The sequence below is a fragment of the Budorcas taxicolor genome, chromosome 2 (assembly GCF_023091745.1).
Source record: "Budorcas taxicolor isolate Tak-1 chromosome 2, Takin1.1, whole genome shotgun sequence".
Classification (NCBI taxonomy): Eukaryota; Metazoa; Chordata; class Mammalia; order Artiodactyla; family Bovidae; genus Budorcas; species Budorcas taxicolor.
Window position 1 is genome coordinate 88,725,842 of NC_068911.1, and position 22,709 is coordinate 88,748,550.

At 37.5% G+C, this 22,709-nt stretch overlaps 1 protein-coding gene across 2 annotated transcripts; it reads left to right on the forward strand.

Moving 5' to 3' along the window:
* The first annotated feature begins 8 nt into the window (after positions 1-8).
* ARL5A (ADP ribosylation factor like GTPase 5A) lies at positions 9-21,938 on the forward strand. Of its 2 annotated transcripts, XM_052635574.1 has the most exons (6): positions 9-183; positions 10,548-10,608; positions 11,714-11,861; positions 13,618-13,701; positions 18,360-18,511; positions 21,100-21,938. In XM_052635574.1, the coding sequence occupies exons 1-6, from the start codon at positions 138-140 to the stop codon at positions 21,146-21,148; spliced, it is 540 nt and encodes a 179-aa protein (XP_052491534.1). In that variant the 5' UTR covers positions 9-137; the 3' UTR covers positions 21,149-21,938. The 2 variants fall into 2 exon arrangements, with proteins under 2 accessions (XP_052491534.1, XP_052491533.1); XM_052635573.1 differs by lacking the exon at positions 9-183 and having other exon boundaries at positions 10,496-10,608.
* The last annotated feature ends 771 nt before the right edge of the window (positions 21,939-22,709 follow it).

The window sequence follows — 22,709 nt, forward strand, 5'->3', positions numbered from 1 at the left end:
AGGAAGCGGGCCGACGGCCAGCGCGGCAGCAGCAGCGGCAGAGACGGAGGCTCCGGCGCGTCTCTCTCCTCCCCTTGAGCCTGAGCCGGGGGAGGCCAGGCGGCCCGGGTGGCTGGAGAGGGGTCCGCTGCCCGAGAATGGGAATTCTCTTCACCAGGATATGGAGACTGTTCAATCACCAGGGTGAGGGGCACGGGCCGAGCGCGTACGGGTAGGGGAGAGGGTCACCCGTGGCCGGGTGGGTGGGTGGGGGTCTCCGAATACTTCCGGAATGTGGGCGCTGCGGTCTCGCGCGGTCTCTGCGCTGAGTGCGGGGTGTTGCGGCTGCGGGCCTGGGGCTGGTCGATCCCACTCCCAGCTCGGGAATGGTTCCCGACTCGCTGCCCTTTTGTCTTAGGAGACCTTCCTAAGAAATCCATTCCGCAAATACACCCATTGCTCCGATTTCTGTTGGGAGTGGAAAAGGTCTCTTGTCCCACGTTCGACGCCCTTTGAGTGGCCCAGCCTGGCTCACGTTTCGGTCCTTTTACCTTCGGCGATTGGGTTTGCACAGCACGAAGTACTGGGGTTCTCTGGGATGAAGGTTATAGGTTGTGGCCCCAAACGCACCCCTGAGCGACCGAGGATTGCAGAATGCGGAAAACACGAGAAATCTCTCTTGACTTAGCCGGTACGTTCAGGTTTATGAGCCTTCCTCGCGCCTCCACCTCCCCGTTCCTCCTCCCCCACGCCTTGGGAGGATTCTTCTGCATCCTGAGTAGTGATGTTCCTCTCTCCGTTTGCCAGATTTGTATCTGTGTTTAAGGTTAAGCTTAAGGTCATTTTCCTACTCGTGTTTCTTGTTTCTTATTTAAGTGGAGGTTTTTATGAATGGATTTAAAATGTTAAAGTATCACTGAAAGCACTTAAAAATCATACCATGTGAAACATCTGTTAACTGTAAGTGACTAGTAAGTTACCAGATATGGAGTGTATTATAAAGAGATGCTTAAGTTCATCTAAGCTCAAACATTACCTTGAAATGCAGATCCGATTTATTGACATTTGTTACAAAAATAGGTGTAAAACTGGGGGAAAGAGGATGCAATTTTAACAAAAAGAACACAGCCATTAAGATACAAAATAGTTACTGGTGTACTTTCATTTCTTTTTAACTCAAGTTGGGTGATTCATCATCCCGGCTGTCCATAACTTTGTGTTTTCCTCCTGTGAAGCTGGTGTTACTGTCACAGCCCAAAATTTTCCAGTAAAGATGTAAATGAATGGTGGCATCTATTATGTGCAACCATCCCTGCCTCCTCCTTGGTGATCCAGCTGCTCCTGCAAGAAGGCAATGGGAAGGGAGCAGAACTGGAACTTGTGATCTCTAGTTTATCTTTTAAAAAATAATGATAGTGTAGATCTCATGATACTAAATGGAAGAGCAACATTTCAAATGATTTTCAAATGTTGTGGAGAATTTTCATGAACTGGAGAAAGCCCCTTCTAATATACGCTGTCTCTAGCCAGCTGTTTCTGTTGAGAGAAGGGTGAATAGAAACCAGTCACTTAACCTTTGTCCGTCTGGGTCTCACCTAGAGTAGCAGGAAATCTTGACTGTATGACCATGGAGCCCACAAATCCTGAAAACTTAATCTGTAGGTCTTAAGAACTGAAACTTAACATTGCCATGATACTGGTGGTACTTACAGTAGATAGTCTGTTTTAATGCTTAAATCTGTAGTTTTGTATTATTTTTAGCAAAGCTAGTATTTCGACTCTACTGTGAAATTTAGAAAGGTTGTTAATTGATCTATAATCCTGCAAGAAAAATTAGATATCTCCACTTTCTATTTTGAGTCAATGATAAAATTGTCTCTGTTAGTGAAGAAAGAATTTGAGCTTTGCCAGCAGCTACTGGACAGTACTAAATAATGGTGTGTGCTTTGTTACCACTAAAAATCACTGAGTAGTGTTCTTATTACCTCTATTTTGTGGTAATTTTTGACTGGACCTTTTTTTCAGTATTGGGAAATAGTAAGAAATTAATGAAGTTCTAAAAATTTAGATGTCAGCATTATGAAAATATGAATAAACTGTCTCCTGTTAAATGATGTGATTGTCTTATCAGCAGGGTCACTTTAAATCCATCAGGTACTTGTTGGTCTTTTAGTTGTGCGTTAAACTTTGTTTTACCTCCAGAAGATACAGAACACCGTCCTATGTTCTTTTCACATAAACTCTTGGAAGGAAGTTTTGAGGGATAACAGAATTTGCTATGCTGACGAAACAAACTATGTGACATCGCTATCTCCCTTTAGACCAGCTTTTTCAATGTAAGCTTAGCTAGGTTGAGTGCATAGTGAAAACTAATAGAATATTGCTCAGACTTGAAAACCCAGAGGTTGCATTTACGTGATACTTAAATTAATAGGGTACAAAGTTTGTTCTAGATGCTGTTGTATATATCATTAAGTTTCTACAGTCCTTTAAAGTAGTTTTTCTTTTCTCCTGAAAATAGGAAACTGAGGTACCAGTGGAATGATTTTCCTGGGTGATGCAACTGTAAATACTGCAGAAATATTTTGCTGACACCGGCCTTAAAGAAGTGACTGGCATTGTTTTTGCATGTGAATTCTCCTCCCGCCCCCAGTCCCCACTGCTGTTTCTCAGTTACTAAACTTTAAGTCTTTACAACTTTAGGGCTTGGAAGAGTTGCCACTAGTATCTTTTAGTATAGAAGGGCTTTTGATCAGAACTCCATTTGTTCATTGAACAAGTATTTTGAACACCTGTTGTGTGCTGGGGTCAGTTGTAGAGGGCTTCCCAGGTGGCACTAGTGGTAAAAAAAAAAAAAAAACCTGCCTATCAATGCACGGAGACACAGAGATGCAGATGGGGTAGACCGAGAGCAAAACAGACAAGACCCCCTGCCTTTGTGTGGGGAGATAAGCTAACTTCATCTTTATAGATAAAATGATAGTTAATACTGACTTGCAAGGTTAGGGTCTATGTGTTTCATGCAGTTAATTTAGTCTTCACTTAATTGATTGATTCTTAATAAGAACCCTGTGAGCCTGATAGTCTCCAGTTTTTAAGGCAAAGAAACATTAGGTATTTGTTCCAGGCACTACAGTTAAAAGTGATAGACCTTTGGTGCTAAGTTGCTTCAGTCGTGTCTGACTCTTTGCTGCCCCACGGACTGTAGCCCACCAGGCTCCCCTGTCCATATGATTCTCCAGGCAAGAATACTGGAATGGGTTGCCATTTCCTTCTCCAGATTGAACTTGAGTCTCCTGCATCGGCAGGTGGATTCTTTACCGCTAGTGCCACCTGGGAAGCCCCTTTAGATTGAGACTTTAACCAGGATCATCTAGTGCTTGAGTTGGTACCCATGAAACCTAACAAAAACTTCTTTGTATAAGAAGGATTCATGTTAGATAGAAGGAACTTTTAGACTCTCATGTGAACTGTGAAAGAAGTTATGAAGTTTCCTCATGGGGAGCATTGTTTCATTCTCCTGATTAGCTCACAGAAAAGGAATGATCCATTGTGAATGAATTCTGTAGAAGCTGCTGGTGCCGCAGGACCTGGTGCTGGGAAAGCCACCTCTGCTTCTGTTGTTCTTTACATCGTGTGGGAATTCAAACATGTAAACAAGCATCTATAGAAGCTGAGTAGCCAAAGGGGTGAACTGTGCCAGTTATTAAAACTTTAGCTCCAAACTCACCTTTTTGGTGTGCTCTGTGCATACAGAGCTGGGTCTTTAAATACTAGTCTTTTAAAGGCATGGTGTCAGGCTTTGTTGGTAGGTGGCGCTGCAAGAGGAGGGGGTTTTCTTTCTGGATACGATGCGCCTCTCAGCAGGCCCTCTCCTGCTCGTGCAGTGTGGACGCCTTCTCCAGCCGCTGGCTCTTGCACTGTCTAGTGGTCACAGCAGCTTCCTCTAGTACCCACTTCAGTTGGTTTCAGAATGGAGGTCCTTCAGGGAAGCACTTCCCAATGAACAGCTTTCCCCAGCATGCTAGAGGGAGGATTTTGAGAAAGATCCACCGGCGAGTCCACACAGCTACTTCTCTGACATTCAGTGAACCATGGCCAGGCCCTCAGCAAGGTCTGCATCTCAGTCCTGGGGAGCTGTGGGGAGAAGCCCTGTCTCAGCCCTGGGGTGGTGAAAGCGCTGTGTGTTTGTCATTCCTTTAATCTTTATTGTTATTTCTTGTTAGCCAGTCCCTCATTACTCCAGTCCTCTGGAGTAGTTATTTTCAAGTTCAAATTGCTATGTGGTTTCTGTTTCCTAATTGGATCTCTACTTTTGTCATGTATAATTGTTGCTTTTCATCCAGCCAAGTTTTTTGTTCCCCCCCCAGCCGAAACTTCACTACCATTGCTGTAAGTTGCAAGTTTATTTTCAAACTTTGTTTTTTTTAATTGATGATGCTTTTAGATTTTGCAAATTGAATTTTTAGTATGAGGGACTTTTGTCGGTTATCTCCCTTCTAACCTGTATGTCTTCCAATTTTGATTTATTTATTCATTCATACTTTATTAAGCACATGGTTTACTCTAGATTCTGTGTTAAGACCTGTGAAAACTATAGTATACCTGACAGAAATGGGATTTTTTGTTCCTTGTGAGACAGAATCCATGGGACTTAGTTTGGATATGAGGTGAGAATGAAGAATCAGGGTGACTCTCAGTTTATCTGCCTTAGTATTTGTGTTTTCTAGCTTTGGTATGATTAACAGAGATAGAAGTTCTCCAGGATAACGATGACTTTTTTTTTTTCTTTGCTTAATTTACTAACTGGTAGTTGGCAGGATACATATTGACTTTTAGAACCTGTTAGTAAATAGAACTGGTAGGCTGCCTGAGTATATCAGAAGGAAATAAAGAAGGGAAACAAGCATTTTGATGAGAAGAGAGTCAAGTATTGATTGGGAGACTAAAGCCCAGGTGATAATGCAAAATTCATCCAGGTACTGTGACAAGTGTACAGTTGTTTGGGCTTATCTGAAAAACTGCAAGAATGCTGTGGCATGGATACTCTAAAAGAAAAATCATACTAAGTAGTAAACTTGTCATAAATCACAGGCATCAAAGCATTGAAACAGCCAAAAGTTCGGTTACATTTTCACATAACAACTCTCTCTTGTATACACATTGTATTTTAGGTTCTATGTAGTATTTGTTTTGAAGTGCATTGTAACACTTTAGCTGGAATATGTGTTTTTCATAGAAGGCTCTTCTATCCTGGTAGTGAGAGAAACAGGTTGAAGTGGTGAAAGAATCTAAGGCTATTCAGAGAAGGCCGATTATTAGAAAGTGTGAATAATCTAACCCTATAGTTGGGGATAAACCAACTCTTCACCTTTGACTTGGCACCTTTATCTTTGAGCCCATTGCACAATGATGTCTTAATCTTATAGTTCTCACTGCGACCCACATGCTATACCTCAGAATTAGGAAGCTATTGAAAATAGCCATGTTGCTTTACTGTAAAAACACAGAAATTCAAATAGAGAAAAAACAAATCTTGGGAGGAAGTAGATATAAGTTGGTATTGAATGTGGCTTGTGGGTGTTGGGATGATGAGGTGAAGGGCCTCTGACTCGTGGCCTCATTGGACTGTCCTGATCTCAAGACTGAGCCACAGAACGTGGGGCTCCCCAGAGGTTTTCTGGATTCTGCACATGTTTGATGGAGAAGGCAATGGCACCCCACTCCAGTATTCTTGCCTGGAAAATCCCATGGACGGAGGAGCCTAGTGGGCTGCAGTCCATGGGGTTGCTAAGAGTTGGACAGGACTGAGCGACTTCACTTTCACGTTTCACTTTCATGCATTGGAGAAGGAAATGGCAACCCACTCCAGTGTTCTTGCCTGGAGAATCCCAGGGACGGGGGAGCCTGGTGGGCTGCCGTCTTATGGGCTTGCACAGAGTCGGACACGACTGAAGTGACTTAGCGGCGGTAGCAGCAGTACTTGTTGGATGTGAGATCCTTTCTTCTTTTTCAAATATTTTAGCTGCTAAAAAACCTTCATGTGTTCAAATACGTTAGCTTGTATTTCCTTGATTGACGTTGGAAATCTGCTTTATGTCTTAAGAGTTTGGGGGAATATTTGCATATTTATGCTTTTGTAGGTGACGGTTATTCACTGAGTTTGTAAAATTAGTTAGAAGAGGGAGGTTGCTTCCAGTATGGAGAGTGGTTTGAGTTGCTTCTTTACTTCGTCTGTGAATATCTCTGACACTCTTTTCTCCTGTTTATTTTCTACCACACCAGGCATGAATTCTCGCCCTGTATCATCAACTATGCCTTCTCTCCCTAGTGTGCTGCTTTTATTTCTAGGCACTAGTGAAGAAAGACTTAACAAGACTTTACATCTTTATCCACCAAATTGTGTGACCTAATTTCGTCTTATTGATTCTCTAGTTCATTCATTCAGTGGCTTGTAAAAGACATTGTATCTTGAAACTGTTCAACCCATCCTATCTTCCACTTGTGTCAGGAGAAGATGAAATCCCACTGTGAACTTCTTGTGCCATCTGCTTTATCTCAGTGTATGTGTGTTATTTCACAATGGTTGGTTCACAGTAGTTTGACTTTATCAAGTTCATCTTGTGGTCAGGTATGACACAGATCCTTCTTTAGTTTTTTCTTTTTTTTGCCTAGTTAGTCTTTCCTCACAGAAATGGTAGAAAATGTGTTAGAAATCAAGAAATAAGTCCTATGGGGCCTGGCTAAATTAAGGAGACCACTTTAAAAACAAAACCAGTTAGGGTTGTTCCCTAAAAGCAGTTAGCCTAGGAGGCCAGATAGTTTTCTACTGATTACTTTTTCAAATACCTTTTGAAACTGCTTTTAGAATTTTTTTAGAGGCATATTTTAAAATTATCATTTAGGGATCACACCTCATTTAATAATGAAAAGGTATCACTCATCTTAACTGCTTTTTACCTTATGACTGAGATGATACCACGTGACTCCCCTCCCCTTTTAAAATCAGATTCATCTTCAGGGGTTAAACAGTGACCATTGGGAATGTTCAAAATAGTGTGTCTCAGGCTCTGAAAGCAATTGCAAGAGAAAATTGCAGAATATTTTGAAAAATGGCAGCATGGTTAGAGTGTTTAACCACCTTTAGGGACTAAGGACCTTGCCAGAGATAATGCTATTGTATTTGTGATCTCTCTGTGTGAGATTCATAAACACACACACATTTTTTAGTTACTGTGTAGTTATGTATAGATCCTTGCTTAAATTTGTATTGGTTTTGCCCCTATTAATTTCGTACTTTTTTTAGAGTACCATTTCTCTCATTGGTCAGGGTAATTGTATTTTCTTTCTGAGTACTGGCAAGTCTGTCTAAATTTAGTGCTGCAGCTAATACAAAGAGGTTAACAAAATAACATTCCTGAAACTTAAAAATAAGCTGATGTTTTATGAATTATATTATTAAAAACTGGTATTCTCTTCAAGTGGGAAACTAAAGTCAGAGGTCAGAGAATAGCCCAATGTGAATTCGGCTTATATTAAAATGTTTTTATAGTTGCTAGTATTAATAGAACTGAAAAAGATATCTGTCATCACAGGGGAAGTGCTCAATTTGAGGATATAGAAAAATATAGAGTCAGGCAGAATTGCCGTGCCATTTAAAAACTTCCCAGGTATAAAGGTTTCCCTGCTCCAAGGATTTAGTAATCTGGCCCTGTTCAGGTGTGCGCTTCCTGTGAAGATGGATTTGCCACTGCCTTTTTAACACTCTTTGAGGAAGCCCGTGCTTCTGATTTTAATCCAGTCACCCTGTACTTTTCCTTAGGGAGAAACTGCCCTTGTCAGGTAGTTCTCATTTTCTCAGTTCCTTCACCCTCAGTTCAGTTCAGTTCAGTCGCTCAATCGTGTCCGACTCTTTGCGACCCTAGTCATCTCTAAAGATGAAATAGACTGGGCCCTGCATTTTTAAAATGACTTTTAAGAACTTGTTTTGGGGGAGCATGGTCACGTCACTTTAGGATGCTAGTGGTTTTAAGCTGCCTGCTCTTCAAAGATATGAGTGACTGGACAAAACTGATTTTATTAAAACTTTCTGGGGCTTCCCTGGTGGTCCATTGGTTATGACTGTGCCTCCACTGCAAGGGGTGCAAGTTCCCTGATTGGTGAACAAAGATCCTGCATGCTGTGCAACCTAAAAAAGAAAGCACTGGCCTGCTAATGTGTATTATTTAAAACAATTTTTTTTCTGTTTACTTGATCTTCATATTTTTGTGGAATGGGAAGTACCTATATCACATTAGGAATTCCTCGTAATGGTAAATGTTGTGTTTGAAAGACATCTACCACCTGACTGCAAAAGCTTTCTCTTGAAGAGCTCCTTTATCCTTAGCATTTCTTATTTATAGAATGAATATTAATTCAGCATTTATTATACCAGAAAAGTTGCAGTTACTAGGAAGTACCCTTGCAGGGTGCCTCATTAAACTGAGATGATTAGTGTTCATGTAAATCATTTTAAGTGCTCTGTTAGAGGTGTGGCAGAAGAGCAGGAGAAAGTGATTTTTCTTGGGAAGCTATACCTTAAAGATTAGTAGGAATTCTTGAAATGGAGAATTGAAGACGATAATTCCAGCACAGGCAAACACCATGAGTAGAGGTAGAGAAGTGTTTGCTGTGGATGTAGGTGTCAGCTTGTGTAGGAAGAACAACTTGAACTCCAGCTTAGATGCCTGCTGGTCACGGTGAGGGATAAAGCTGAAGCATACTCATTTGGGACTGGCTTTGTATACAAGGCTTAGAACTTCTACTTTGTTTTCCTGTCAAAGTGGAGAGCCATCATTTAAATAAGAGTGTGGCATTATCAGCTTTATAGTATAGAAAAATTACTCAAGAAACAACAGGAAGATGGATTGGAGATAGTCCAGTTAAGTACAGTAAGAGATGAGGAGGACTGCAGCTAGGACGGTGGGGAGGAAGTAGGTCCAGAATATATTTTTGAGGGAAAATAGAACTTAGTGACAAATTAGATGTTGAGGTTGAGGGACTCCAAAGGCATCTGAAATCATGGTAATACCAGTAAGCAAATAAAGTAAGATAGAATCAGGAAGAGGTTTGAAAATTGGGTTTGGGGATGTGTTGAGGGGCACTGTCTCTATCCACTAAGATTGGAGCTTGGGAAAGATATGGGAACGTGGATTAGGAACTGTCTTTCTTGGTAGTGGGCTCTGCCCGAGTGCTGTCTTACTTATATAACCCTGAAAGATAGCATTGTCCCTCCCTGTTTTACAGTGAGGAGGCTTAGGGTTAGAGGACTGTCATTTGCTCAGCATCACACCACCACATGTGTTTTCCCATCTTGCTTCTGTTATCTGTTGCTGTGTAACAAGCCAATTCTTGTAAATTTGATGACTTAAAGGAATTATTTATTACTATCTCTCGTGGCCCTATGAGCTCACTAAGCTCAGCTAGGAAGTTCTGGCTTGGGGCTCATTTGATTACAGTTGGATGGCAGCTAGAACTGGAGTCATCTCCGGCTCCACCTGGCTGCATATCCAAGGGGGCTTCTTTGTGTGTCTGGCGTCTCAGCTGGAATGGTTAGAAGAGCTGAGGGCAACTGTCCATCTCCCGGGCTTCCTCACGTGTGCACAGCAATCTCGGGGTAGTCGGACTTGTTACCTGGTATCTGGCTTACTCCAGGGGGAGCTGTCCAAGAGCTGGGCAGCAGCTGCAAGGTGTGAGATGATCCAGGTGTGGAAGTCACACAGTCAATTCTGCATTTTGTTGGTTAAAAGCAAGTCATAGGACCAGCCAGGATTTAAGGGGGCATGAATATCCAGAGACCGTCTTTGGAGATTAGCTTCTTCCATGTACTGCTGTCTTTGGAAGTCGTTTTTAGACTGGATGGCAATAGATGGGCCCCAAGATACCTTGCTAAAATGTGAAAGGAATGAAAGAAAACAGCATGAGTGTTTGAAGGAGGGCCCAAGGAAAAGGAGTTGGTGGAAAAAATTAATCAAGAGAGGAAGAAAAAGTTGGAAAAAGTAATGCTGTAGAAGGCAAGGGGGCAGGGAGTCACTGCCGCCGTAGCCATAGGTCCTTAAATTTGGTTAGAAGGACCCTGTGGTTCACATGTGCTCAGATACGTAGAGATGCCTGACAGCAGCTTTAAAAGGCTGCCCTTTTTCTCCCTGCCATTCACCCGTCTCACCTGTACATACCCCATTAATGCCTTAAATTCATAATTAGAACTTAAGTAACTTAGTCCAGTGTGAAACATTAACACGTTAAGTCTTACATAAATTGTTGTGCTTGCGTTTGGGATAGTTGACTGAGAGTCGGCTTCCAAGGAGTGGAAAGAATGCAGAACTTCTGGCTTCCTAGACAGGTGAAACTTCTCAATGTAGAATGAGGGGTTAGACCAATAGCATAATTCTCCTGTTGCTGTGATGTTCTTTTCAGTTACAAAAAGGAATAAAATGCCATACACTGAATTATACCATGGTTGTAAAGAGTAGATGAAATGGGAAAATTTTTAATGAATAAATCACTGTCTGTTTGTTTTTTCCCCCCAGAGCACAAAGTTATCATTGTTGGGCTGGATAATGCAGGAAAAACTACCATCCTTTACCAATTGTAAGTACTACCTACCTAAAAAATTGTATCTTTTTGTTCATAGTTACTTTTTCTGCCTGAGTGATACTTAATTAGCAAAAGCAGTAAAAAATTGCATGGAATCCACCTTACTCTGTAAGAAAGCAGGTTGGCCATGAACCAAGAGCCCAATTTAAGCAACTGCTTCTAGAGAGCGAGAACTGTGTAAGACGTTGAGCGTGTGGTCCAGTTGTTTGCTTGTAGAGAGCAAAGAAATACTTGTTTCTGTCGTTTCTTGGAATGAAACTACTGAGTGTTCAAGCTAGTCCGCTACCTAGTTCCACCTCTGTTTTGAACTCTTCATTCACTCTTTTCTTTTTTTGAAGTTTCAAAGAGCTTAATTGTTTTTATACAACACATGATAGTGATGTATTTCAGATTTTACCAAAGAGCACATCTTATTAGGGATGGTTCATATCTGTGATTCCAGGAATATAGTTTTTTCAACACAGAGAGTCCAGTATGTGTATTTGTTAGTATTCTTCTGAACATAATTTATTTATGTGTGTTGTTATTGTTGTTTAGTCGCTAAGTTATGGCCGACTCTTCTGTGACCCAGTGGACGGTATTCTTCTAGGCTCCTCGGTTCGTGGGATTTCTCAGGCGAGAATTCTGGAGAATTCTTCTCCAGAGAATCTTCCCAACTCAGGGATCAAGCCTGCGTCTCCTGCATTGGCAGGCAGATTCTTTACCACTAAACCACCTGGGAAATCCTAGACATGTGTGTAATATATGTGTAATATGTAGTATCCTGTTTTATTTATTATTTTTTTAAATTTGGAGTACAGTTGCTTTACACGGGTATGTCAGTTTCAGCTCCTCAGCAAAGTGAATCAGCCATACATAAATACATATCTCCTTTTTTTGGATTTCTTTCCCGTTTAGGTCACCACAGAGCACCAACTAGAGCTCCCTGTGCTGTATATACAGTAGTGAACCTTTTGTTCAGTCTTAATAAACCTAGTGGAAAGGGGATATTTGGGTATAAAATATAAAAGGAGGTTATGCTGGTTTATCCCTTAGTTGAAAAATATTCAAACAATCTAGTTTTTTTGCTAATTGTGATATATTTGAACTTTTTCCCCAGTTCTATGAATGAAGTTGTACATACGTCCCCAACAATAGGAAGTAATGTAGAAGAGATAGTGATTAATAATACACGTTTTCTAATGTGGGATATTGGTGGCCAAGAATCTCTTCGTTCTTCCTGGAACACTTATTATACTAACACGGAGGTATGTTTCTTAATATACTAAGTCTTTTGTAAATATAATACTTGGGAAACACTTTCTAGATATGAACTCTTAAAGTTATCTTTTTGAAATATCACAGTATATTAATGTGAATATAAGTAGACTTTAAACATAATGGAATCTTTAATTCCCTCTTTCAGGGTCATTGTTCTGTATATCCATTCTCACTGAACCTCTGTAAGAAGAATTGGTGATTGATTAGTCTGATTTTATACTGATCTCAGAGCTTGTCTTAAATAGTTGTTTTTCTAAAGAACTCCATTTCACAGTTTGCAACTTCATTTTTCTCGTACTATTGACTTGTGTCTGTATAGAGGAAATCCGAGTTAAGTGAGAGGACTCTGGTAGTTTGAATCCTTATTCAAAATTTTACTGTGTATTTTCTTTTATGCAATGCAATTGCACATTAAAGAACTCTTTTTATTATAAAACAGTTTAGATATAATCATATGTTTCATTTACATATTATTTGTCAAGAGGAAATTTCTGACCAATTTGAGAGCTTGCCTCTATAGACCTTGTAAGATTAAAGGCTGTGACATTTGTTTTTGTAGTGCTGGTTATAAGTTAGTAAGTCTCCAATTGTATATATGGATGAATATGGTATCACTGAGGCACTATTAAATATCTCTAATGACCCGATTCCCTAACACTGTGTTAGGAATTTGATTATGTCTTTTGGAGAAAGAGGAGTATTTATATGATTAGTATTCCCATATAAAATGCTGCATGTATTATAAATTCGTGCCAACTTCTTGAAAATCAATAGCTTTGTTAAAAGGTTTAGAGTAGGACATGTCTTAGAGCAGAGCAATATAACCACATATCAGTAAAGTCTCAATGAGAGAAGAGGTCAGGTAGCAGTTCTCTTATCCATCCGCATTGTGGTTGATGAAATCTGAAGAATAGAAAAGATCCTGAAAATTAAGTGGTTTGTTTGGAAATGAAAAGCTAGTTCTAAACAATATATAGTGCATACTAATAATAGGCAGTCAAAATTGACTTGGACATAGCCAGTGCCATCATAAAGTGACTATGCCTCTTCCTGTTTCCCTGGTGCCTTTTGGTGCTCATGGAGTTGAAGGAGGGGCCACTGTAGCTCTGTCCTGCACAGCTCCTTTATGAGTCTTTGCATCTTCTGATGCTGGTCTCATCATCAGTTCAGGAAAGAGTTGTGCTTGCAGTAGCAGGGACCACTTACATAAGGAAGAGAGTATGGTTTTAGATACAAATTTATTCTTTAAATTTGTTGATTTTTTTTTTTTTGGAAATTAACTCTCGTATTACTTTATTCTCATATACCTGCCCTTTTAGATTTTTAAATTGACATTAATAAATAGTATCTGTCTAGAAGTAACTTAAATTTTGGGCCATATTTTTGTCTTATGGACTTACAGTGCAAATAAAATTAAGATACTAGATATTAAGATATTATAGAATTAAGATACTAATTTAGAAAACAAATGTTACATTTTGCTTAGTTTATTAGCAGAATATTCTAATAGAATGATGACATCATATTTTTTATTTTTTCTTAAAAATCAGTAAATATGTTTGAATTAAAGATTAGACCTTTAGGCTTCACAATGTATAGTGGATATCTCTGGTTTTCAATGATGTATACCATAAGGTTCTAATTTCTTGATAGTCGTTAGACTGTAAATCAAATAAAGACTTGATAAATTTTACAGATAGCAAATTATGTAATCACTAATGACTTTTTTTATAATTATTTTAGTTTGTAATAGTTGTTGTGGACAGTACAGACAGAGAAAGGATTTCTGTAACTAGAGAAGAACTCTATAAAATGTTAGCCCATGAGGTAAGTAGGATTCTGGCATTAGATGTGTGTTGGGGGGATATTTCTATCAGATTCTTACTTTCCATTTTCTCATGGGGATGCTATTTCAGATTTTCGGAAAAAACTACTTACCTGCTGAGTCTGTAATTTTGACGCTTTCCAATTTGGAAGTGTATCTGGAAGCAGTAGAAAGATTGTGGAGTGAGTTGTAGATTTTTAACTCCATTTGTCTTGGATAAATTTGGTTTAGAAGTTTTCCTGGACAAAAAGATCTAAAGTGGCTTTCATTTTTCATTTTAAATAGATTAATCATACAGAGGATTATTGTTAAGACTTTACAGCGTCTTATTTCTAAGACACACAGCAAGTTCTGATTATAACTCAGTTATCTGACTAATACTTAAATTTGTTGCCCTTTAGTCTCTGATAGTTTTCCCTCAACTGAATAAAACTATATAGCTACATTTTCTTAGTCCTTGAGAAATATAACTGTTAACATAATTTGAGAATTAAATGGACTGAATAATATAGTCAGTAATGATAATAGTAACTGTACCTCTGTGTTAGCAGAGTTTTGGTTCTAGGATGCCCGTAGGTACCAAAATCCAAAGATGTTCAAGTTCCTTGTATAAAATGGTACAGTATTTGCATATAACTTATGTACACTGTATACTTTGTTCTCTGTAGATTGCTTATAATGTCAAGTACAGTGTAAATGCTATGAAAATATGCAGCAAATCCAAGTTTTGTTTTTATCCAAGTTTTGCTTTTTGAACTCTGGAATTTTTTTCCCTGAGTATCTTCAACTTGAGGTTCACTGAATCTGTGACTGCAGAACCCATGGATAAGGAAGGCCAACAGTAGTGGCATCTGATTATTTTCTCTTGCCTTTTATCACAGATGTTACTTTCTCAACTTGAAGGTGGTAATAGAGTAGTAAATACTTAAATGTGTTGTATAATTTTTATTTGGGTGGAATTTTAATAAAGCTTAAGGAAACTGGGATATCTTTGTAATGAAGTTTTTATTAGTTTTAATTTTGATTCAATGTTTTCCTTTTGTGATTTTCATTAAGAATTTTGGTATGTTTCACATGTAAGGAAGCTTGGTGAAGTAGTTATGTAAATTGAAGTTCCTGTTTTGCTTGTGGTGGTCATACCTACCAAAATGCCATTTTGAACTGATTCTAGCAGCTGTTAAATCCTTTGGAATTTTTTTTAAAAAATTCATCTTGCCTTTGTAAATGTATTTAACAATTTTCAAATCTAGTTTGAGAAAGAGTAAACAGTAAAAGAGGCACGGGCTAAGGATTTTTAAAATTTTCCCTTTGCATTTTACAACAATGCATCATTCTTCAGTTTTTACCAAAGAGTTATTCTATTGTTGTTTTATCAAGACTTTAGAAAAAGAAAATTAAGACGCAAAACGTATTTGTCTCTTGACTATATTTTTTACTCTGTTAACAGGTAGCCTCCCTATTTGATTCTTACCCTAATGGGCCAATATGTAGGACATCAGTATTATAAGAAGTCCAGAGAGTAGAGCTCTAACAGAGTCGTTGGATTTTATGAGTTGAGTCGTTAACTTGCATAGATCAATTAACCTCGTCTTTTATGGATTATAACACTGAGGCCCAGTAGTTGATGTGACTTGGTGAGCTTTTTAATTTAAGCATTCACATCGTTCAGGCTCTTCACTAGGAAAAATAGTAAAAGTCAGAAATAGAGCCTAGCTGGAAAGTGAAAGGGGATGAGATTAACAGAAAAGAAAGAAATTACAGGTGAAGTTGGGAACTAGAGTTAAGTTACTTATTAGGGTCAGGAAGAGCCAATAGACAGAGTTCTGGGGAGGAGCTTCCAGCTCAAGGATGAGAATTTGTGAATGAAAAACAAATTGCAACATGGGTCAGTCACGTGCTTCATGCATACCACAATAAACAACAGTCTTCTTATCATCACCAGTAATGATTCTGTGTATTACGAAGTACAGAACTACAGCATTGAAATACATTTAAAGCTTCATCTTAAATGAAGCACAAAAACGTTGAAACTCATGAATTTTTTAAAAAATTCCAAAGACGAAAGAATAGATGAATTTTATTCAGAATGACTCAACTTCTAGTAATTATCTTTACAAATGGAGCTTGAGAAACAAATAGACAACTATATATGGCATATAGACAATGCTAATAAGTAAATATGTCTGTGTTGTGCTACTATTCATTTCCTTGACTAAACTAAAAACTATTTTTAGACTCGTTTAAAAACAGAAGTCTGTGGTATGGAGCAGAACTTTTTCAAACTGTTTAAAATGGGTGATGTACAAAAGATCACCACTCTTTATCTTGTACTTCGACCTCTTGTTAAGTTAACAGCCTTAATCCAGTGTATCTCTTTTCTACTATTAGCATAATGCATTGTTGTGAGGTTATTTTAAGAAAAAGTAAAGGAAGACTTAATTTTCCTCTTTTCCAAAATATTTAAATTTAGATAACAGAGCTTTAGAAGAAAATCAAGAACCTTAAATAAAATTTGAGCCTTTAATATCTAGAAAAGTTACATTCAGTATGGGTTTTTTTTCTTTTTTTTCAGATATTGCAGTACCTGGTTCTGTTTCTTAGGTTTTCCAATTTTCAGTCTACAGGCCTCTCCAAATAATTTTGTTACTAAAAGTGATGAATATAGGTTACTTATAAATAGCATAAACTATGTGTCCTAACTTGTGCCAAATATTTCTGTTGTCAGATATTTCTAAAGTTTGTTCCTTGAACATGCCAGCGTTACCTGGCATGACCTATATAAAGATTGCAACACATGCTGGCAAGAAGAGATAGTGAAACCTAAACGATAGGAAGATAGGAATTAAATCCCATGGAAAGTCCATCTACTCAGTGATTCAGCCATATATCAACTATTGATAACTGTTCCATTTTCCAATTAGGATCAGAGAAAAAAATCCATATACTTGATAATGCATATGAGCACTAGTTATAGGTCATCCCTTCAACTTTTTGCCTTATATAAATAGGCAGGTGATCTGAATTATAGGTGAAACAGATTGAATTGGAACTCTCTTGGGGGAGGGGTAGGTTTTTCTTTTTTAAATTTATTTTTATTTGAAGGATAATTGCTTTATAATACTGTGTTGGTTTCTGCCATATATCAGCATGAACCAACCACAGGTATACATATGCTCCCTCCCTCTTGAATCTCCCACCCCATCCCACCTTTCTAGGTTGTCACAGAGCATGGGTTTGAGCTCCCTGAGTCACACAGCAATAAATAGGAACTCTTAGAACTTAATGTTTTCAGAGCAGTGGTCCCTGACCTTTTTAGCACCAGGGACTAATTTTGTGGAAGACAATTTTCCCACAGTCCCGTGGAGGGGAAAGAGATGGTTTCCTGATGATTGAAGCACATTACATTTATTGTGCTCTTTTATTTCTGTTATTATTACATCAACTCCATCTCAGATCATCAGGCGTTAGATTCCAGAGGTTTGGGACCCTTGTTCTAGAGTATCCCTTTTCTGACCAAGTTATTCAGGTAACTCTGTCCTTGTCTGTAGTACTGTAGTGCCGTCCTGCAGAGGGCGCTGTAACTAAGTCAGTCTCCAGTGTTCATGGAAAGCATACAGCAGAACTCCTTTTAACCGAGTAAGAAATCTACTACTTCTGTTGTTTATTTACTTCAGAAAGAATGAAAAGCCATAGAGACTCTCTTCTAGCAAGAGTAAAATAATGTGGAACAGTCTGTTTAAATCTACTGAAGACTCTTGCTTCAAACACAGAAACACATGATTGAAACCAAAATATTCTCACTGAGATCCCTGAAAAGAAGATGGCATTCAACAGAGCTGGGAACACTTGCAGACATAGCACCAAAACCTTAGTTTTCTCTGTATCTCTTAAAATATATAGGCAGAGTTTTATGAGAGTTGAGTCCACTAGTTGAGTGGATCCATCATGGTTTCTTAGCCCAGTATTCACGAATGGACTTTAGGATATCTATGAACACCCTTAAATTGTACAAAAACTTTTTTGGGCATATATGCATACGCACATTTTCATGAGGGAGAAGTCTATAACTCTCCTTAGGTTTACCAAGGAAGCTCTACCTAAAGATAGATTGGGCAAGAATTTTGAAAAGCTCTTGAGTGCCATGCTAAAGAGTAATTAGGGTTGAGGTGGTTATTGTTTAGTTAAGTCACATCTGACTCTTTACAACCCCGTGGACTTAGCCCATCAGGCTCCTCTGTCCATGGGATTTCCCAGGCAAGAATACTGAAGTAGATTACCATTTCCTCTCCAGGGGATCTTCCTGACCCAGGGATCAAACCTCTGTCTCCTGCGTTAGGAGGTAGATTCTTTACCATTGAGCCGCTTGGGAATCCTGGGGGAATGGTTAGACACGTATTAAATTGGAAGGTGTGACTGTTAAATAGAGCACGTAGGACCATAAAAATGTAACCTAGGACTGTAAGAAATATGTAAATACATGCAAGTATAGATTGATTAATTTAAATGTGTTCAGTTTGATGTTTACGTTCCATCATAAGAGCTATGAGATACTTTTATGTAAAGTAGTTGAGACAATTTAGGTTACACAGATTATAATCTGTGTAGTTGGAAAGTATTGAAAAAAATGAACTGACCTTTACAGTTTTGTTTGCTTTTGTAGGACCTAAGGAAAGCTGGATTGCTGATTTTTGCTAACAAACAAGATGTTAAAGGATGCATGACTGTAGCAGAAATCTCCCAGTTTTTGAAACTGACTTCTATTAAAGATCACCAGTGGCACATCCAGGCATGCTGTGCTCTTACTGGCGAGGGGTAAGATGTCTTCTTCATGAATAACATGTATTTAGCTTTAAAACATGTATTTCTTTTAAAAATCAAATATTTAAGGTTACCACGTACAGAACTTTGTGAGGGAGAGATGTACGACACCACCCATGCAAGTCAGGAAGTAGTTCCTGCACTGTTGTTGAGCCTTACATTCTAAGAAAGAAACTGGCACTTGCTGAGCATGTCCTGTGCCTTGTGTGCTTTCTATAAAGTGTATCATTTATTCCTAACAGTCATGTAGACCAGTTGTTTTAAATTCATGTCTTATGCATAAAAAAGCTGAAATAGAAGATTTGCGTGAGGGACTAGTTTACAGATATGCTAACAGTGTTGCCCAAAGGAAGTTCCTGCACTTCAAAAAACAAAAGAGTTAGAATTGGAGAGAGCGTGGCAGAAGAGTCCTTGGCCCTGGAGGGAAGGGTGGTGCCTGCAGTAGAATTTTGCCCTAGCCTAAGGCCCAGGGGTGAAAGGATTTCAAGCAGGCAGAGCTTGTCAGCATTGTTATAGGTAAGATACAGAACATACAATGTTATATGAGGCATAGCCAGATAGTGTCAATAATTCAGTATTTGGTTTATCTTTCTCTGTGACCTTAAAAGGAAGGGAATTTCTGACACTGCAGGTAAATTCACATCTATGCGTCAAGCTTCTGCCCTTTTCTAACACCTGAAGAACCCCACCACCAAATTTAAGAACTAAATTGGAGATGAAGCCAAATCTTAGTGAAATAGAAGGTACCATTACCTGATTATAGGTATTTGAAAGAGCGTAGTTATTAGAACCTCAAAAAAACAAATCTGTTCATTAAAAAAAAAAAATCAGATAATACCGACTATCCACATACTCATTTAAGTAAAAATATCTTCTACATAGTTCTTTGTTAAATAGTTGATATACATATATACATATAGGATACATATATAGATATCGGTATATCTTTATTTGTATTATCTTTATGGAAAGTCTTAAAAGCACTGATTATAATACTAATCTGACAACAAAGATAAGTGATCTAGGACTGATAAAAGATTTAACTTGTATACTTTGAGTAATTGTGTGGAAAATATATCATTAGTTAGGATACATATGAATTCTGTGTTAAGAACATTACTTATTAAATTAATTTTTGTGGCAAAATATATGTAATATAAAACTGGTAATTTAACCGTTTTTAAGTGTACAATACATGGGCTTTAAGTACATTCACAGTGTGATACACCCATCACCCCCCTTTATTTTGAGTTCTGGCAGTTTTATTTTTAAAGGGGGACATCAGCAGATGGTGCCATCTTTTCAGCTTTGGGTTTATGTGGCCTTCCATTTGCAGGAGTTAGCAAATGGAGATGTTTGGTTTAGGGGAAATGTTGTTTCCTGTGTAAAGTCTTGGTTTTAGTATTGGTGACATTTTGACTCCGACCTGTCATTTGCTCACCTGTCTAAGTCAGGCTCCCTCTGTAATATGGGAAGGGTTCTGGTCCTAGTACTGTGAAGATTAGATAATGGATAGTAAGTGCTTAGTAAAGTCTCTAGTTTGCTCTTAAGTAACTCCTGTACCTTTAACAGTGTAGAATTGATTAATTTACTCATCTTGTTATTGTATCATTTCCTGTGAATAGTTGAAAGGTAACGAATTAATGGGGAAAAAGTATGGGCCTATACCAAAACAATTGTTTATTTACTTCATTGCCCTCTTTTCCTTCTATTTCTATTGTCTTAACATTTTTAAACTTAGGCACACAAATCTGAGTTCTGGCTTTTTAAATATTAATGGGGTAGCATTGTTTCTCATATCTGTAAAACCTCCTCATAGATGCTGATTGATGGTTCATAACAGTCCTTCATTTTGTTATATTTCCCTCTTGCTAAATAAACATTTAGATTCTTTTACCATAATATCTCTTTCTGTATTTTGGATTATGCTCAATTACCCATTGTTCAATGATAACTGGTGTTAGTAATATGAGATTTTATTTCCTTCAGATTTTTTTGATGTATAGATGTCACAAATACTACATGCATACTTTGTTTTAATAGCTACTGTATATTAAATATCCTGCCATTTCTACTTCATTTATATTGCGAGCATTTTGTCATATTGTAAAACAGTCTTTGAAAGGAATTTTTTAATACATCATCATTTATGTTCCATAATTTGTTAAATTTTTTCTCTTTTGCCAGACATCTAGATTTTACTATTTCCTATTAAAAATTTACTATTTCCTATTAATAATACATAAACATGTCTTTATCTTTTTTAGGATATATTTCTAAAAGTAGAAAAAAGGGTAGAGTGTTGGTATTTTAAGCATTTTTGATACTTCTTACTAAATTACTTTCTATGAGCATTCACTGTTGAGCTTCTCTTATGTATCAGGCAGTATTCTATGCACTAGAGACATAGCAGAACCAAAAATGTATGGTTGTACTGTATGGAAGTATAGCACCCACATTGAATATTACTGATTTTTCTAATCTTTGTTGTTTAGATAGATAAAAAATGGTACCTTCTTTTAATTTGCTCTTCATAGCTTTTTAGTTGGGAATTTGATCAAGATATTTTATTTTCTTTATAGATTATGCCAAGGACTTGAATGGATGATGTCACGACTTAAGATTAGATGATCTCTGCTGACCTCTTCTCATAGACTTTGTGTAAATGAAGTGCTGGACTTTACCTGAAAGCTGCAAAAATTAATGGTTTAGATATATTTATAATAAACTGATTTAAGCATTTAAACTTTTTCTATAAGAAGAAAAATTAAGACCACTTATTTGAAAACACAGATGAAGTTTCACCTTTCAATCTGCTTTCTCATTAGTTCCTTCCAAAGCAAGGTCTTAAAGCTGTGATTGACATTTTTCTCATAATGAATCCTCTCAGGACATTGTGTAGCCTGTGGTAAGTACAAAGGGAGAGGAAGACATTTTTAACTTTCCGAGCTTTATTATCAGCATAACCCTCCCTTGTTGAATGTTGTTCTTTTCCTGTTCCATTAAGTCAAAATGCAAATCAGCACAGATACTCAGTTTCCAATATTTTAAAATGTAATTATGAAAAGTATTTTGCATAAGGTTGTGTATGTATTGTGTATATACCTCAAGTTCGAGTTAATGGCTTTGATTTATGTTCTTAAAGAAAAGCAAATAACACAAAAACTAATATCCTTAGTTACAAACATAATGGGATGAGTACTGGCACTGATGGTGAGTGCCGTTTTATACTTCCCCTGTGTTCTCTGTATTATACTAACCCACCCCAAATCATTGAGCCACTCTTTAAAACAAAAAAGAAAGGAAAAGCTTCACATTGTGTCCCTAATCTTTTATTGAGCAAATCACATACATGGAAAGCTGTAACCTAGCTGAGTGGAGTATCTGTCATATTCTTGACTTAGTATTACTGGTGGACGGAATAGCACACTGAGCAGTTATCAGATTGCTCCCTTTATTGGACCTTATGCCATCTAAATTTACTGAGTGGAGTGTTAATCCATTAATTGGCCAATCATTAATTGTGATTAAAATTATAAAGTGATTTTTTTCAGCATTAATTGGAAACTGTTGTGTGAAATATGTCTACCAAGAGAAGTATCACACCATAAACATTGTCAAATAATTTAGCTACAATCTTCTTAGATACCAAATTATATGTCAAGCATTTAAAGTGAATTTGAGATGAAAGGTGAAGCATATTTTGTAAGCAGTGAAGATAATTTCTTAATTTAAAAATTTCTGATTTCTTATCTTAGGAGTTGAAATTGTTTGAGGTTTTATTTGTGTCTAAGTTTTCTTTTATCATCTTACACCACGTGAATGTATTGTTTGACAGTTACAAAATATGAATTTTTTCTAATACTTTTAAGAATTTGGTTTAAAAATTGATCAACATAATGTATTATTTTTATTAAGAAGTAACTTAGCCCCCAAACTTTTTATGTTTACTTGGATATTTCTTTTTTCTGCATCTGAAAATCTAAGGTGTTTCAGTTGTAACTGTAAGCAAACTTATCCTAAATATGTTAAAACATATTCTTGGGTACTATGTTGGTATATCTTTCATGCCCTGAAAACCTGATGACTAGTGCAAAACTGACGTGCTTAAGAATATTCAAGGGAAAAAAATTACTTTTAATACCAGCCTTTTAAATTTCAAAGATTTTGATGATAAATAGTACATACTAGA

Coding starts and splice junctions, on each gene's coding strand:
- ARL5A (XM_052635573.1), top strand. CDS start 10,496: ATGGGAAAATTTTTAATGAATAAATCACTGTCTGTTTGTTTTTTCCCC. Junction 10,609..11,713: donor ACTACCATCCTTTACCAATT/GTAAGTACTACC, acceptor CTTTTTCCCCAG/TTCTATGAATGAAGTTGTAC. Junction 18,512..21,099: donor TGTGCTCTTACTGGCGAGGG/GTAAGATGTCTT, acceptor TTTTCTTTATAG/ATTATGCCAAGGACTTGAAT.